Source organism: Sceloporus occidentalis, unplaced genomic scaffold (assembly GCF_023333645.1).
Source record: "Sceloporus occidentalis isolate IW3139 unplaced genomic scaffold, rSceOcc1.0.p SCAF_14, whole genome shotgun sequence".
NCBI classification, from domain to species: Eukaryota; Metazoa; Chordata; class Lepidosauria; order Squamata; family Phrynosomatidae; genus Sceloporus; species Sceloporus occidentalis.
The window spans coordinates 4316864-4332194 of NW_028316994.1; the positions used below are offsets into that span (position 1 = coordinate 4316864).

At 41.0% G+C, this 15331-nt stretch overlaps 1 protein-coding gene across 4 annotated transcripts in view; it reads left to right on the forward strand.

The window, feature by feature from the left end:
* The window catches only part of LOC149303610 (glycogen [starch] synthase, muscle-like), a 45944-nt gene that overhangs the window by 22253 nt on the left and 8360 nt on the right, over positions 1-15331 (forward strand). For all 4 annotated transcript variants that reach the window (XM_089481133.1, XM_089481130.1, XM_089481131.1 and 1 more), the window contains exons 7-15: positions 152-269; positions 2623-2743; positions 6567-6673; positions 7520-7579; positions 7804-7882; positions 10488-10601; positions 11490-11616; positions 12612-12707; positions 14529-14692. In XM_089481133.1, the coding sequence (XP_089337259.1) occupies positions 152-269; positions 2623-2743; positions 6567-6673; positions 7520-7579; positions 7804-7882; positions 10488-10601; positions 11490-11616; positions 12612-12707; positions 14529-14692 (986 nt within the window). The remainder of the gene's footprint in view (positions 1-151; positions 270-2622; positions 2744-6566; positions 6674-7519; positions 7580-7803; positions 7883-10487; positions 10602-11489; positions 11617-12611; positions 12708-14528; positions 14693-15331) is intronic.

The window sequence follows — 15331 nt, forward strand, 5'->3', positions numbered from 1 at the left end:
TGTCATCCCATATAACCGTAGTGCTGTAGTCCTGTTTTTTAAAATATTTTTTTATCTTTCTAAAGGTGAGCAGGTTTAGAAGCTTAAAGTAAAGAAATACAATTCTGTGTCTTATCTCTCTGTCCTCTACACTTTGCTGCTTCATATCCAGATATTGTGACTCCCAATGGTCTAAATGTCAAGAAATTCTCAGCCATGCATGAATTCCAAAACCTTCATGCCCAGAGTAAAGCACGTATCCAGGAGTTTGTCAGAGGCCACTTCTATGGGTGAGTCATCATGGGCCTTCCATGGAGCCAAGTCTTGTCTCACTGTCTCCAAGTCAATTGAAATGGCTGCCCGAGGAAGGGAAGTTTTCAAGGAAAATGAGAGGCAGACACTGGTTGTGAAAGGTACAAGGAGAATGCAGTTGTGTGGAAATATCAAGGTTTTAATTGTTGGTAGGACTAGCACCAGTGTGGCATAATGCAAGCCAGCTTGGCATACTGGTTTGAGCTTTGGACTGTGACTCTGGAAACCAAGATTTGATGCCTGCTCAGCCATGAAACCCACTGAGTGATCTTGGGCAAGTTGAATGCTCCCAGCTTCAGGGAAGGGCAATGACAAGCCTCCTTTGAACAAATCTTGCCAAGAAAACTCCATGATATGTTTGCCTTAGGGCTACCATAAATCGGAAATGACTTGAAGTCACATAGCACACACACATAGGACTAGCACTACCATTAGGCAGATTGAGGCAGCAATCAGGCAATACATGGGAGGCATTGGTAACAATACATATTCTTCCTTTTGACCTCTGCATTTGTTGTGCTATGTTGGAGGATATAGCTAGGTGTGCTATACAACACATCCCAGGCTACCTAAATGAGCGTTCTGCCTTAGGGGTGATTCTGGAACTGATTCCCTTGCTACTGTTGAAGAAGACTTGACCGCCAGCTTTTGTACATGGATGAAAGTGCGGGCACTGTGGTATGTTGTCTTGGTCCAGCACTCAGTGTAGAGTTTAATCCTTGTCTCCTTTATCTCCCACAGTTTTATTTTTGGTGTTGTTGGGATTTTTAAAGGAGAAGAGTAGAAACGAATGTCCGTTGTTGTTGTTGTTGTTGTTGTTGTTTAAATTGGCCCACCACTTTGGACCCCCTCCATGTTAAAAGCAAATTACCATCTGATGGTTGTGAGGAAACATACTGCTTATTTGCTAGGAAATCCATCCTACTGAGCTCTGAGACTTATCTCAATACAAACATTTATAGGGTGTATCATACAGCTCACTTGTGCTTATTGATTTCACTGTAGTTGGTATACTGTTCTAAGTACCTGTGTTTATAAGGTATCAAAGTTGTCAGACTGAAAACTGGAGATGGCTTCTGTACCTTTAACGGTTGTATAGAAGAAGGAATTTAGGTCGATATTGCTTTTCATTGCTTTTCAGCAATACCTGCTGAAACTTGAAAAGTAGAGGAACTCTTTCCAGTTTTCAGTCTGACAACTGCAAACCTTAGCACTTCTTTTCACAACTATTTTTAGCAAACCTATCTATCCTTTTATTTTATATATATATATATATATATATGAAACAAACAGAATAATACAGTCAAAATAAACAACAAAAAGAAAAAAGGTGAACAAGCAAATCAGTAATTCTACAATTAATTATTTATACATAAACTCGCTCCAACATTTCTTTGAAGATATAAACCAGTAAACAATTCTATTAGCACCCAAGTTTTTCTAATTTTCCCCATTTTTTCATATTGTTGGGTTGTATTTTCTGTGTGATTAGCCTATCCATAATGGTGAAATTGTTTACTTTTGAGCAAACCTATCTATCTTGGTTTCCAATTGTCAGTGTGAATGTCTAGGTTTTATATTTCCCTTCCTCAAGATTTTGCACGTTTTTCTTCAAATCCTATCCTTTCAACAGCGCTGTGAGGTAGCTTAGGCCACCACCATTGACTAGCCCCAGATCACTTAGTGGGTTTTGTGCCTGAGTAGGAACTTGAACCTGGATCTCTTTTCATCTGCTCTAGCACTATCTACTGCCCTACCCTGTCTTGTACTGATTACCACTCCATTTACCTTAGAAATAATGAAGATACAGAGGATGTGCTGATCTGCTTCAAATAATACTGAAAAGATATAACTGAAAAGTAGTAAGCTACCGTTGTATGTCTTGAAAGAGATGTGTCATTTGAGTAATTTAACAATTTAGTCTTCATTGTGTGTGCACCTTCAAGTCGCTCACTGACTTATGGCAATGCCATTTATTTCATAGGATTTCCTTAGGCAAGGAATACTCAGAGGTGGTTTTTCTAGTTCCTTCCTCAAATATGTTGACTACAGAACCTGGTATTTGTTATTAGTCTCCCATTCAAGTACTAACCAAAGCTGACCCTGCTGCCTGCAAGATCAGACAGAATTTGATGCTTTAAGAGTATTTTGGCCCATTAGCCCTGGACAATTCTTGTTCACAGTCACTGTTGTGTAATAAATCATGATTATGTGGAGTGAATTCAAGGTTGGATGGCACAGAACTGAGTTTCAGATTCTTCTGCCTGTACAAGAATACCTGGTTCAGCCTCTCCTCACACTTAACCTCTCCTCATCCTTTTATTCTGCTAGGCACCTGGACTTCAATCTTGACAAGACAATCTTCTTCTTCATTGCTGGACGCTATGAATATTCCAACAAAGGGGCTGACATTTTCTTAGAAGCTCTCGCCCGCCTCAATTACCTGCTGAGAGTAAGTAGGGCATTGATGAGATGAAAGCAATTTGATGTTGCTGTGTGTTGCTTGTCTAATTGCTAGGGCCAAATTCTAGTAGTAAATGACAGCCTTTTTGCTTCTGTGATAGTACAGAGTGGACAAAACCAAACTCCTTATGATCTGTTACAAGCTTTCTTGTGTGTGAAATGAAACATTTATTTATTGGTTGCATTTATCTTGTGCTTTTCCCCCAGCAAGCTCAAGGCAACAAATATATCTGTCATCCTCCCCAATTTATCCTCACAACAAATCTATGAAGTAAGTCAGGTTGGGAGAGACTACACCTGTGCTTATAAAATCATTCCTCAAACGCCTATTAAAATAGTAAAGACTTTACTTCTCTTCAAAAAGAAAGTAGGGAGGGTGCCAGTCTAACTTCTCTGGGATCAGCCACTGAGAAAGCCCTCTGCCTTGTTCCCACCAGATGTACCTGTAAAGATGGTGAGACAGAGAAAAGTGCCTCCCCATCTCAAAGCACGGCGGAATATGGTCTTTCAAATAACCTGGACCTCAGCCATATAGGGCTCTATAGGACAAAACCAGCACTTTGAATTCTGCTTGGAAATGGACTGGCAGCCAGTGGAGTTGTTGCAGCAAAGGAATTTTGTGTTCTCTGTAGCTAGCCCCAGTTAGCAATTTGGTTACAGCTCTTTGGACCAGTTGAAGTTTCCTAACATTCTTCCAAAGAAGCCCCACATAGAACACATTATAGTAATCAACTTTGAAATCAAGTAAACAAGATAGGCTGTGGAATATTATCTGCTACCACTGGCAAAATCACCTCTGTGTTTTTGTTTGTTTGTTTTGTTTTTTGCCTAAGAAGGGCTTATGAAATTTAGGGAGTCGTCATAAATCAATAGATGGCTTGAAAGTGCACACATACATATGCACAACATTTGCCACAGGCCTTTCTTACATTTCTACCTATTCTTCTCCAGTTTCCACCAAGCTCTTGGGCAGCTGTTGAACTATCCAATGTGTTATATTAGCACAATGGAGAAACTGCTTTGGTTGAATCTGGAAGTGCACCTCTGCTAGGGTTTTAACTCCCCCCTTCCATCCAGACATCACTAAGTAAATTCGCTGAAGAAATTATATGCTTGGCTTCTAGATTAGAAATCTAAAGTGTCTTTGGTCTCTCTCAGGCATGAGCCACAATCGGTCTCTGTTCATCTTCCCACAAAGGTTATAGTCAAGCACACAGTCTTTGAGCACCATTGCTTCCGCTTCTTGCAGTGTCACAGTGAACCGCTCTCTCTCAGTTCTCTAGCAGAAATTGCCTCTCTTGTGCTTTTCTCAGCATTTCTATCTGCCCCAAGGCAACCTAACTTTTCTTCTTTATCTCCAATTTCATTTCCTTGCTGCAAAAGCAGTTTAGTTCTGGAGCCAGAGCGTATTCCTTTCTCACTCCAGCTGTCAGCTAGTTCTGGCACTGGCCCTAAGTTTAATAGAATGACCAGGTTAGGAAGAGGAGTGGAAACATTTATAGCAGTAGTTGTTGTTGTTGGTTATATATATTAATCTTTATTAATTTCTTAGTTAACAAATTTACAAATTATACAATTCTAAAAACAGCATTTCTTCTTCAATCAGATTATTTTAACAAAATGAAATGTTTCTGAATTTCCAATGACTCTGCTTGGTTGTTGAGTAAAATAAAACATACACTTCCCTCTTTCTGTAGTTTACTTTTTATGACTTCAAGCTTTCACGCTTAGAGTAGATGTGAATTATTTTGAAATTTTTTTAACCTTAAGTATGTGTATTTATGACCATTTTTTGTGCAATAAATTCTGTTGTTAACTGCCCTTAAGTCAGCCCCAACTCAAGGTGGCCCTGTGGATGAGACATCTCCAAGACACCTTTTCCTCCACTGTTCTGCATAGGTCCTGAAAATTCAGGCCCATGTTCTTCCTGATAGTCCATCCATCTGGCATGCAATCTTCCTCTCTTTCTACTACCTTCTACTTTTCCTATCATTATTGTCTTATGTGTCATGGCTTGATGTGATATGACCAAAGTATGACAGCATCAGTTTGATCATCTTGGCTTCCAGGGATATTTTAGACTTGATCTGTTCAAGCACCAGTTTGTTTATCTTTTTGGCTGTCTATGATATCTTCAGCAATCTTCTCCAGCAGTACCAGCTGCCATAGCAGAGTTTAGATGCTTCTCCTTTCTTATCCAAAGAAGGCATTTCTGGGTGCTCTAGGTACAGTCTACGTTCATTGCCTGGGGCCTGGCCTCTCTTCCCCACCTTGATCACATTTAGCTGTCTGGCTTGCCTTCCAGTCCACAGCAAGAAGAACTTGGCTATATGGCTTTTTCCTTCCAGAGAACAAAGAAAGCTATGCAGGCATGGACATCTGGTGCCCTCCCTTTTTCTTTTCCTCCTAGGAACTGGCTGCCTAGCAACCTTCCTCTTGCTTTGTCAAAGGGGTCTGCTCACACTGCTTTTCTTCTGAGAGAAACAAAGAGAGATGTGCCTGCACATGCATGCCCCCTCACATGGTGCCCTCCCACCTCCTGGAAGCCAATTACCTAGCAACCCCTTCAATGCTGTTACTAAAAGGATCTGCCCAGGTAGCTTCTCTTTGAGGGTAACAAAAGAATTCCCACTTTCAAGCAAGGATTCTCTTTTTGCTTTTAACTTCTGTTTCTTTTGCTCCGAATCCCAGAAAAGACTTCTTGTTATTGCAGCTCTTGCTGTTTCTTGAAAGAAGGCAACAACTCAACCCAAGATCTTTCTTCAATTCTTACACACACCACTTTTGAGAGAAAACACTACAAGAAGTGAAAAGAGAAACACAAGAAGTCTTTTCAGCTCACACTCCTTCATCCCTTTTCTGTATCCAAACCAATGCCCACTATGTAAAGCTCTAGCCCCTTAGCTCAATCTTGAATGAAAAAAGACAGGGCTTTCCTCAGCATCTTTCACCCATAAAATCCCAAAGCACCTTGGGTGGATGCCACCACCTCCCTCCACATGAGGAGAAAAGTACATTCCTAGACAGACTGGGGGTGCTGTGTGTCTTGGATACTCATTCTCCATTCCCATCTTCCTTATTTTGAGAGATGGAGCAACTAGCCAAGCCCAGTTCTCTTCTAGCTGGAGATTCTAATCACCTGTCTCCAAGCAGTTAGGCCACTAGAAACGTTAAGAGAAGTAAAGTTTTATTTTCAATAATTAAAAAATTGTATTACACAGGTTCTGAGAATCATGGGATTTTGAAGATACTTCTCTAGGTGTCAACTGAAGATAAACAAGCAGATTCAGTCACAGCCTCTCTTCTGTGGCATTGGCTAAATTGTCACAATAAACATACATTCTTAGCATGTCTAACTGAAATGGTCCCTAGTCTAATTCACACACCACAGGGATGATCACCATGCTTTCACCTTAGCAAAGTTTGATTGATTAATTCAGTTCTTGTGACCCCTGTCATTCTGACTAAGTGTGTCATGATGTTAAACCATTCTTGAACTCACACTGAGCCAGCTATGCACATGTAATGCCTTGCAAATGAACTTGCAAGGCTATTTTAAAAGAACAAAAATTATAGGTGTGGGTTATTACCACATTTCTTTATGAGTGTGCATGCCAAGAACTACAAAACTGATGCCCAGGGAACTGTGGATGAAAGCTCAAGCCAGAGGTTTTCTTGTGGATTTTCTTTCATGTTTGCAATGTTATGGAGATGGTAGGGAGTGGGGAGCATGAGATAAAAGTCGTTTGGATGGAAGCAGGAGGAAAGGACATGGCTGACTCTTTGGCTTTTTGTGGCTTGTCTCTTCATAGGTAAATGGCAGCCAGACAACAGTGGTGGCATTCTTCATTATGCCAGCCCGGACCAATAACTTCAATGTGGAAACTCTGAAAGGCCAAGCAGTCCGTAAGCAGCTCTGGTGAGTTCTTATTACACAGACCTTGGGATTCCATGCTAACCAGCACCAGAAATCTTAATCCACTATACTGTATATCCTGAGGAATTGCAGCCCATGTAATACCCTTAATATCCTCTACTTCAAAATTCTCTATCTCGCTCCCTTTATAACAGGTTTTTTAGACTACAACCTCCACAGTCCCTTAGCAATAGTTATGTTATCTGGGGAGAATGGGAATTGTAATCAAATATCTAGAGCATTGGTTCCCAACTTTTTGTCCTCCAGATGATTTAGGCTTCAGCTCCCATAATTCCATGGTCAGTGGCCACGTTGGCTGCGGCTTCTGGGAGCTGCCTGAAGTCCAAAGCAAATGGAGAACCAAAGGTTGGGAACCATTGAGGTTGTAGAGGGGCCAAGTGCTCCCAATCCCTGCTTTATTGGAAGTATAGTGGGCCTTTGGTATCTTTTGGGGTTTGGTTCCAGGGCCTCCATGGATACTGAAATCCATGGATATTCAAGTCCCATTAAATACAATGGCATAATAAAATGATCTCCCTTATATAAAATGGCAAAATCAAGGTTTGCTTTTTGGAATGTATATATATTTAAAATATTTTAAAGTTGTGGATGCTTGAATTCGTGGATAAAAAAACTGTGGCTAAGGAGAGCTGACTGTACTGAAGTTAACACACTGCTCTGCTTTCACCACTTCCCAATCTGCTGGGCCTCACTAATCTCTCTCACAAGAGGAAATCTTGATATAGTCCCCTGTGTTTGCCTTCCAGCCCTAGTTCCCTATTTGAAAGCAATCCGTGAATCTTTCCTTCTGTTGTAATCCATGTTCATTTCCTCCTCTTTTTTCTCCAGGGATACAGCTAATGCAGTGAAAGAAAAGTTTGGCAAAAAACTCTATGAATCACTCCTTGTGTAAGTGGTCTTCTGTGTGAAGGCAAAGGGGAAATGGGAGTGGGCTATTGGGTTGCCGCGATTACAGCAGATACTACTTTAGGGTTCACCTTACATTGCCAGTGTTTGAGAGACCTTAATTCTTGTACAGACATATAAAAGATTTATTTGGAAAAGACTGAAGAAGCCTCTCTCACACTAATTATATTCAGTGCTATTAAGCTGTGCATACTTTTTTATTTCAGAGGGAATCTTCCTGACATGAACAAAATGCTGGATAAGGAGGATTTCACGATGATGAAGAGAGCCATCTTTGCCACCCAGGTATCAGAATGTACGGGTATAAGATTTAAAGATATTAGGTTGGCAGGAAGAAATGTCAGGAAGAAACTCTTCTAGAACATGGCCACATAGCCTGAAAACCCCACAAAAAACTATGGATGCCAGCCATGAAAGCCTTCAACTCCACCTAGGCTAGAGGATTCTTAGGATATAGTGTGGTCAGATGCATCAGAACCAAGGATTTTGGGAGCCCAGAACATTTCTAAGTGCTTGGCTCCTGCCTTATTCAAATTAAAGGAGATCTGTTAAAACAGAGACATTACCTGAAAAGTGTTTGGATGAGTTTTACAGAGGCGCTTTACAGACCGCTCAAAAGGGTGGTCTGCCGGCGCCCGTGTTTCCTGCGCAAGGGAATAGGGCGCCATCATTTTGACGCCCTCGTTACATGCGAGGGGCAAGGCGCGTCAGGAAGCGCCACCCCTCGTGCATAACGACGGCGCCCAATAGGGCCCGTCGGGAATGCGCCACAGTTTTCTAAAAGAAAAACAGTTTTCACTGAGGTGATAGCTGTCTGAACTGTACAGCTTCAGATAGTGATTATGGGTTCAAAGGTGCAGAATATGTATTGATTTTATACAAATAATTATTCCATATTGAAAAAAGAAGGATAAGGGCTGTATCAGATTTTCTAGAAATAAAAGTATGAGTTGGGGGTTGTATTTTTTGGTATTGGAGCATTTCAGTCAAGTGAGACCTCACATGTGATCTGGAGTTAAAGAATCCAGATTAAACTATACCATCTCACCTGAAATTAGGCATAGAACAGCAATAAATTTGAGCATTTAAAATGAGAATTATAGGAAAGATTCTATGGTGGTAGGAAGAAGGAAGTAAAAAGAATGTTTTTCATTCAGGTCTTCAAAAGGAAATGGGCTGGAGGCATAGAATTCTGTAAAGATAATATTCCAAAGGATGTGTTCTGCACATGCTCCCAAATGCATATGTGTGACTGACCAGGAGATCAAAATTTTATACTTCGGATGTACAGGTTGAGTCTCCCTTATCTGGAGTTCCGAAATCCAAAATACTCCAGAAACAAAAACCTTTTTTTCATGATTGGAAGTAATTGGTTGATCGGCCGAACCCAAAGGGTGCTCAACAATGGCTCCTTTTCATCCTGGAGAGAAGTGACCAGTGGGGTCCCACAGGGCTCTGTCCTGGGCCCAGTGCTATTCAACATCTTTATCAATGACCTGGATGACAGAATTGGGAGCATACTTATCAAATTTGCAGATGACACCAAATTAGGGGGAATAGCTAATACCCCAGAGGACAGGATCAAGATTCAAAATGACCTGAATAGACTAGAAAGCTGGGCCAAAGCTAACAAAATGAAATTCAACACAGAGAAATGTAAGGTATTGCACTTAGGGCGGAAAAATAAAATGCACAGATATAGGATGGGGGACACCTGGCTGAATGAAACTACGTGTGAAAGGGATCTAGGAGTCCAAGTAGACCACAAGTTGAACATGAGTGAACAGTGTGATGCGGCAGCTAAAAAGGCCAATGCTATTTTAGGCTGCATCAATAGAAGTATAGTGTCTAGATCAAGAGAAGTAATAGTGCCACTTTATTCTGCTCTGGTCAGGCCCCACCTAGAATATTGTGTCCAGTTCTGGGCACCACAATTCAGAAAGGACATTGAGAAACTGGAGCGTGTCCAAAGGAGGGCGACAAAAATGGTGAAGGGTCTGGAAACCATGCCCTATGAGGAACGACTTAGGGAGCTGGGGATGTTTAGCCTGCAGAAAAGAAGGTTAAGAGGTGATATGATAGCCCTGTTTAAATATTTGAAAGGATGTCATATTGAAGAGGGAGCAAGCTTGTTCTCTGCTGCTCCAGAGAACAGGACCCGGAACAATGGATGCAAGCTACAGGAAAAGAGATTCCACCTGAACATTAGGAGGAACTTCCTGACAGTAAGGGCTGTTCGACAGTGGAATGAACTCCCTCGGAGGGTGATAGAGTCTCCTTCCTTGGAGGTCTTTAAACAGAGGCTGGATGGCCATCTGTCAGGGATGCTTTGAATTGGATTTCCTGCATGGCAGGGGGTTGGACTGGATGGCCCTAGTGGTCTCTTCCAACTCTATGATTCTATGAGCGGCTGAGATAGTGACACCTTTGCTTTCTGATATTTCAGTATACACCAATTTTGTTTTATACACAAAATTATGAAAAATATTGTATAAAATACCTTCAAGCTATGTATATAAGGTGTACACAAAACATAAAGTAATGTTGTGTTTAGGCTTGGGCCTCATCTCCAAGATATCTCATTATGTACGTATATGCAAATACAGGTATTATAAAATAAAATAAAAACTTCTGTTCCCAAGCACTTTGGATAAGGGAGACTCAATTTGTATTGAGCAAATATGAAGCCATTTATTTCACTTTCGATACTAGATGTGCCAGAAAAATTTGCAAAAGATGAGTTGGCAACGTGAAATGGAATTAGGGGAGCATAGATTTGTCAGGTTAAGGGGACAGCGTAGAAAGACAACAGTAAGAAATACAATTTTGCAATTATTTTTGGTTTTAAATAATGACTACTCAAATGTGTCTAATTTTCCTCCTCAACCAGCGTCAATCTTTCCCTCCAGTCTGCACTCATAACATGCTAGATGATTCCACTGACCCCATTCTCAACACCATCCGCCGCATTGGCCTCTTTAACAGCAGTGCTGATCGTGTAAAGGTGAGTTGCAGAGGTCTGGCTGTGTCTGCTGCAACACCAAAGCAGTGAGGATACTTGTCTGCTGCTTGCAATCATATATCAAAGGGTGGAACAGTAATGCAGCCGAGAAACACAACAAAATTGAGATTGGAAGTTTTTCACATCCTTATATACAGTATTACTGTTTTGCATTGGTCATTATAATTTTTTTTGCCTTGCACAGCTCAGTGATCAGCAACCTTTTTTAAACCTGGGAATCCATCCTTAGACATAAATGTGTGATTTTTCATATTTTGTCTGTGTGTAGGGGTGTATCTGTACTGGTTGTGCTGCTAGTGCAATCCACCTTAGATCAGGCTGGGGCTCAGTTTTGAGACTTTCAAGTCAAAGTAAGTTTTCATCACAGGCCTTGCAAATACATGGTGAAAGACATGATACAGTGGGTGCTTGGTATCTGCTTGGGTTTGGTTCCTGGAACCCCCCCCCCCCATGGAAACCAAAATCCATTAATGCTCAAATCCCACTAAGTGCAATGGTGTAGTGAAATCGAATCCATTATATAAATTAGCAAATTCAGGATTTGCATTTGTAAATTTATATCTTTTTGGAATATTTTCAAGCTATGGATGGTTGAATCTGTGGATATGGAGAGCTGACTATATGTATATATTCAGTGCAATCTATCGCTTTAAAGCAGTTCCCCTCTCATAAATGTTGAACATGTGCCCTCCTGTAGATGTTGAATTTCATTTCTAAGCAGCCCTAGCCAGCTTGGCCAATGGAAAAGTATGATGGAAGTAGTAGCTTGTCAATATCTGGAAGATCCACTGCCCAATTTCAATGGATATTTCCATCTCTAAGGACAGGGCTTTTTTGCTAACCACCCTCTCTGTCTCTTTATTCTGCTAGGTTATCTTCCATCCAGAATTCTTGTCTTCCACTAGTCCCCTACTTCCAGTTGATTATGAGGAATTTGTTAGAGGCTGCCATTTGGGAGTATTTCCATCTTATTATGAGCCTTGGGGCTATACACCAGGTAAGACTCCTTTGGAATAAAGATGAAAAATAAAATGTAATAGTGCTCTGGTTGGACTTCTGTGTTCCAAAACTACTAATGAAGAATAATAACAATGCCCCCTCCCCACTCAGTTTTGCCTAGTTCAGTTTGTTTTTATTACTCTGAATTTTGCAATGTTTTTGCATAATATATGAAAAGAAAAAGAAGAATATGGATCAAAATAGGGAACAATAATACCTAGGAACTCACAAGATAGATACAAGTTTCAAGTTTCTGTATTTACAACCTACGTTTTCTTCTGTGATGAAGTTCCTGCCAGTCATGCCTCTTCCAGGATAGGCCATTCCATTTCTCTTCTTCACCTCTCTAAACTGTCAGCATTATGTGTCTGCTCAGTATGCAGTGGAGCAATTTAGAGCAGGTTTCTTTTGTGGGGGAGGAACTTCGAAAGACTGGGAAAGGGTATTTTTGCAAACATTTCCTCTCTCTTGTGCATTGAAGGTTTTGTTTTGGCCAGAGCATGGCAACATTACATTTTGGATTACAATTCCCAGAATCCCCCAGCCAAATGTAAAGTGCTAATCAGGTGCTTTTCTAGCTCTGCTACATAGTAACATAACAGCAGCCCTCTCTTGTTATAAACATTACAAAAACTGGCCAATGCTAATTCCCACATACCTAAGTCCACTTATGAAGATGTAACTGCCATACAAGATTCTGGCCCAGTATGTTAAAATGGTGAAGATTACAATGATTTAAGCAAAGGAACTTCTCTCCTTCTTTCATATGCCTGAAACCAAATCCTGCAGATAATTTCTGTAGAGATTATCCTCTTGAGTTTTTGCTGTTGTTATCTTTAGTTTGCCATTTTTATTTAAAGGGGGGGGGGGACACAAATGACTGGGTGTATTTAAAGACACAAATGGCTGGGTTGCCCAATTCTTGGATGGCTGTTGCAAGTCCAGAGTCTTGACTCCTACTTTCAGATAACCTCTTTTTTCCCCCTTCTCTAGCTGAATGCACTGTGATGGGCATCCCCAGTGTTTCCACCAACCTCTCTGGCTTTGGCTGCTTTATGGAGGAACACATAGCAGATCCATCTGCCTATGGTTAGTATGAGGAGCTGGAACAGGCATTTGGGGGTACACTGAAAGGAAAAGGGGGAGCAAGCATCCAGGAGTCAACTGCTAACACAAAGACAAAACACCAAAAGACCAGCCAGTAGAGGTTTTCTTTAGTAGTAATCGTCCACTACTTCTCTACTTTCCTGTTCTCACCTATGGTGACATCTAAGAAAGGAAGGAGCTTGGACATTATGAGCATGATATTTTAATTCTTCGCAGTTGCTGCCTGCAATGAGGCCATCTTAGGGTTCTGTAGCTATATAGTTTTGTGCTGTACCTCTCTTTACAACACACACATAGCTTTCTCCATCCCTAAAATATAATTAGGAGAAATATCATTTTGTTATTTCTGATGTTAAACAGTTGACAGTCATATGTTGTTGCTACTGTTGCAAATCACCAAGAGATCTTGCTAATACAGTAGATTCCAACTGAGAAAAGGATACTGGAGCTGGGAGTCACAGCCTCTGAAGCCTGGTATCTTGGTCCAATGGGAGGGATTCTGAGGTTTGATTACGTCACCATATTAGCCTTATATACCCTTCCAAATTAGCTGTTGACTTATAGCAACCCCATGAATAACATAGGTTTTCTTAGGCAAGGAAAAATATATATATTCAGAAGTAGTAGTATTGGCCATGCAGCAAAATACAGTGGGCCCTTGGTATCCACTGGGGTTTGGTTCCAAGACCAATTGGATACCAAAATCCATGGATACTCAAATCCTATTAAATACAACAGCATAGTAAAATGGTGCCCTTGACATAAAATAGCAAAATCAAGGTTTGCTATTTGAAATTTATGTATTTTAAAGATATTTTCAATATTTTAAATCCATGGATACAGAGGGCCAACAATACAGCAAAATCCACGAGCAGCAATACCTTTATTGGGTCAACTTCAAAGCATAAAACACATCATGCAAACTTTCAAAGCTTCACTGGCTTCTTTATCAGGCAAAGATGTTACAAATCATGCAGGAGAAAATGGTGATTATGTTAGGGTCTACACATTTTCTCTGGGATGTTGTCAGTTAAGGTGATATTGAGGGATTTTAATGCAAGCAGAGACCATTCCTCTTGTTGGCCATGTGAGGACTAGGGAAAGAGCAATACAATACAGGTAATAAAATTTCAATGCCATTGGCAATAGATTTTTGTATAGAACTAAGACTCGGATGAATGGGGTTTGATTCCCTGCTTGGCCATGGAAACCCACTGAGTGACTTTGGGTAAGTTGCACCTTCTCAGCCCCAGAAAGGCCTGAGATAGGGTTGCCTTAGGGTCACCATGAGTTGGAAACAACGTGAAGGCACACAACAGCAACAACAACAATTTTTAACACCTTCCTGATGGATGAAGCCAGAGAAGCTTCAAAAGCTTCCATAATATATTTTATGCTTTGGAGTTGGCCCAATAAAGGCATTGCTGCTTGTGGGTTTTGGATGTTGTTATCTTAGGCAAGGAATATTTCAGAAGTGCTTTGCCACTGCCTTCCTCTGAAATATAGCCTACAGCACCTTAGTTGTCCCCAAGCCATGTATTGACCAGGACTGACCCTGCTTAGCTTCCAAGATCAGATAGGATCTGTTGCCTTTAGAGTACTTAGTCCTCATTTTAAGGCTGGGTAAATCAGGCAGAGCAGCATAGAGGTAGTTGGTTGAGAGACTTTTCTTATCCACATTGTGCTTCTCTGCCAATTATTCAGTTAGAAACAATGAAGCCTAGGCCTTCACTTTGGTCAGTTCTTAGCTTGTATATGTTAAGAGCTGAAATGAGATTTTGAACTTCTGTTTGATTCAACCAGGAATCTACATCCTCGACCGACGTTTTCGGGCCTTGGATGAATCATGCACACAGCTGACCTCTTTCCTGTACAGTTTCTGTCAGCAGACACGGCGGCAGCGCATCATCCAGCGAAACCGCACAGAGCGACTTTCTGATCTCTTAGATTGGAAATATCTAGGCCGGGTGAGATTCTCCTACAGTGTGTGGGGCAGTGTTTTCTTGACATATCATGAACGTCTTCCTTTATGGAGAGCTTGGGAAAGTTACTTTTGGGGACTACAAATCTCCAAGTTTCCTGATCAACATGGTGACTGACCAAGGGAATGTGGGATCTGTAATAGAACACCAGCTTGGTGTAGTGGTTTGTGTTGGACTAGGACTTTAAGAGACAATGGTTTAAATCTCTGCTTAGCCATGGAACTCATTGAGAGATTTCAAGTAAATCACACTCTCTTAGCCTCAGTGGAAGACACTGGCAAAACCACCCCTGAATAACCCCCCCCCCCTCACAAACCTTCAATAGGGTTGCAGTAACTCAAAATGAACTTGAAGGTAACTTTTCCTATTTCTTCCTCCACATGCTGCAATTTATTCATTTGCCACCAGAGGGAACTCAAATCTAAATGTCAAGTGTGTTGGGGGGGGACTTCAAGTCACCTGTCAATTTATGGTGATCCCATGAATTTCTTAGGATTTTCTTAGGCAAGGAAAAGTCAAAGGTGCCAGTTTCTTCCTCTGAAATAGAGCCTACAGCACCTGGTATTGCTTGGTAGTCTCTCATCCAAGTACTAACCAGGTCTGACCCTGCTTAGCTTCTAAGAT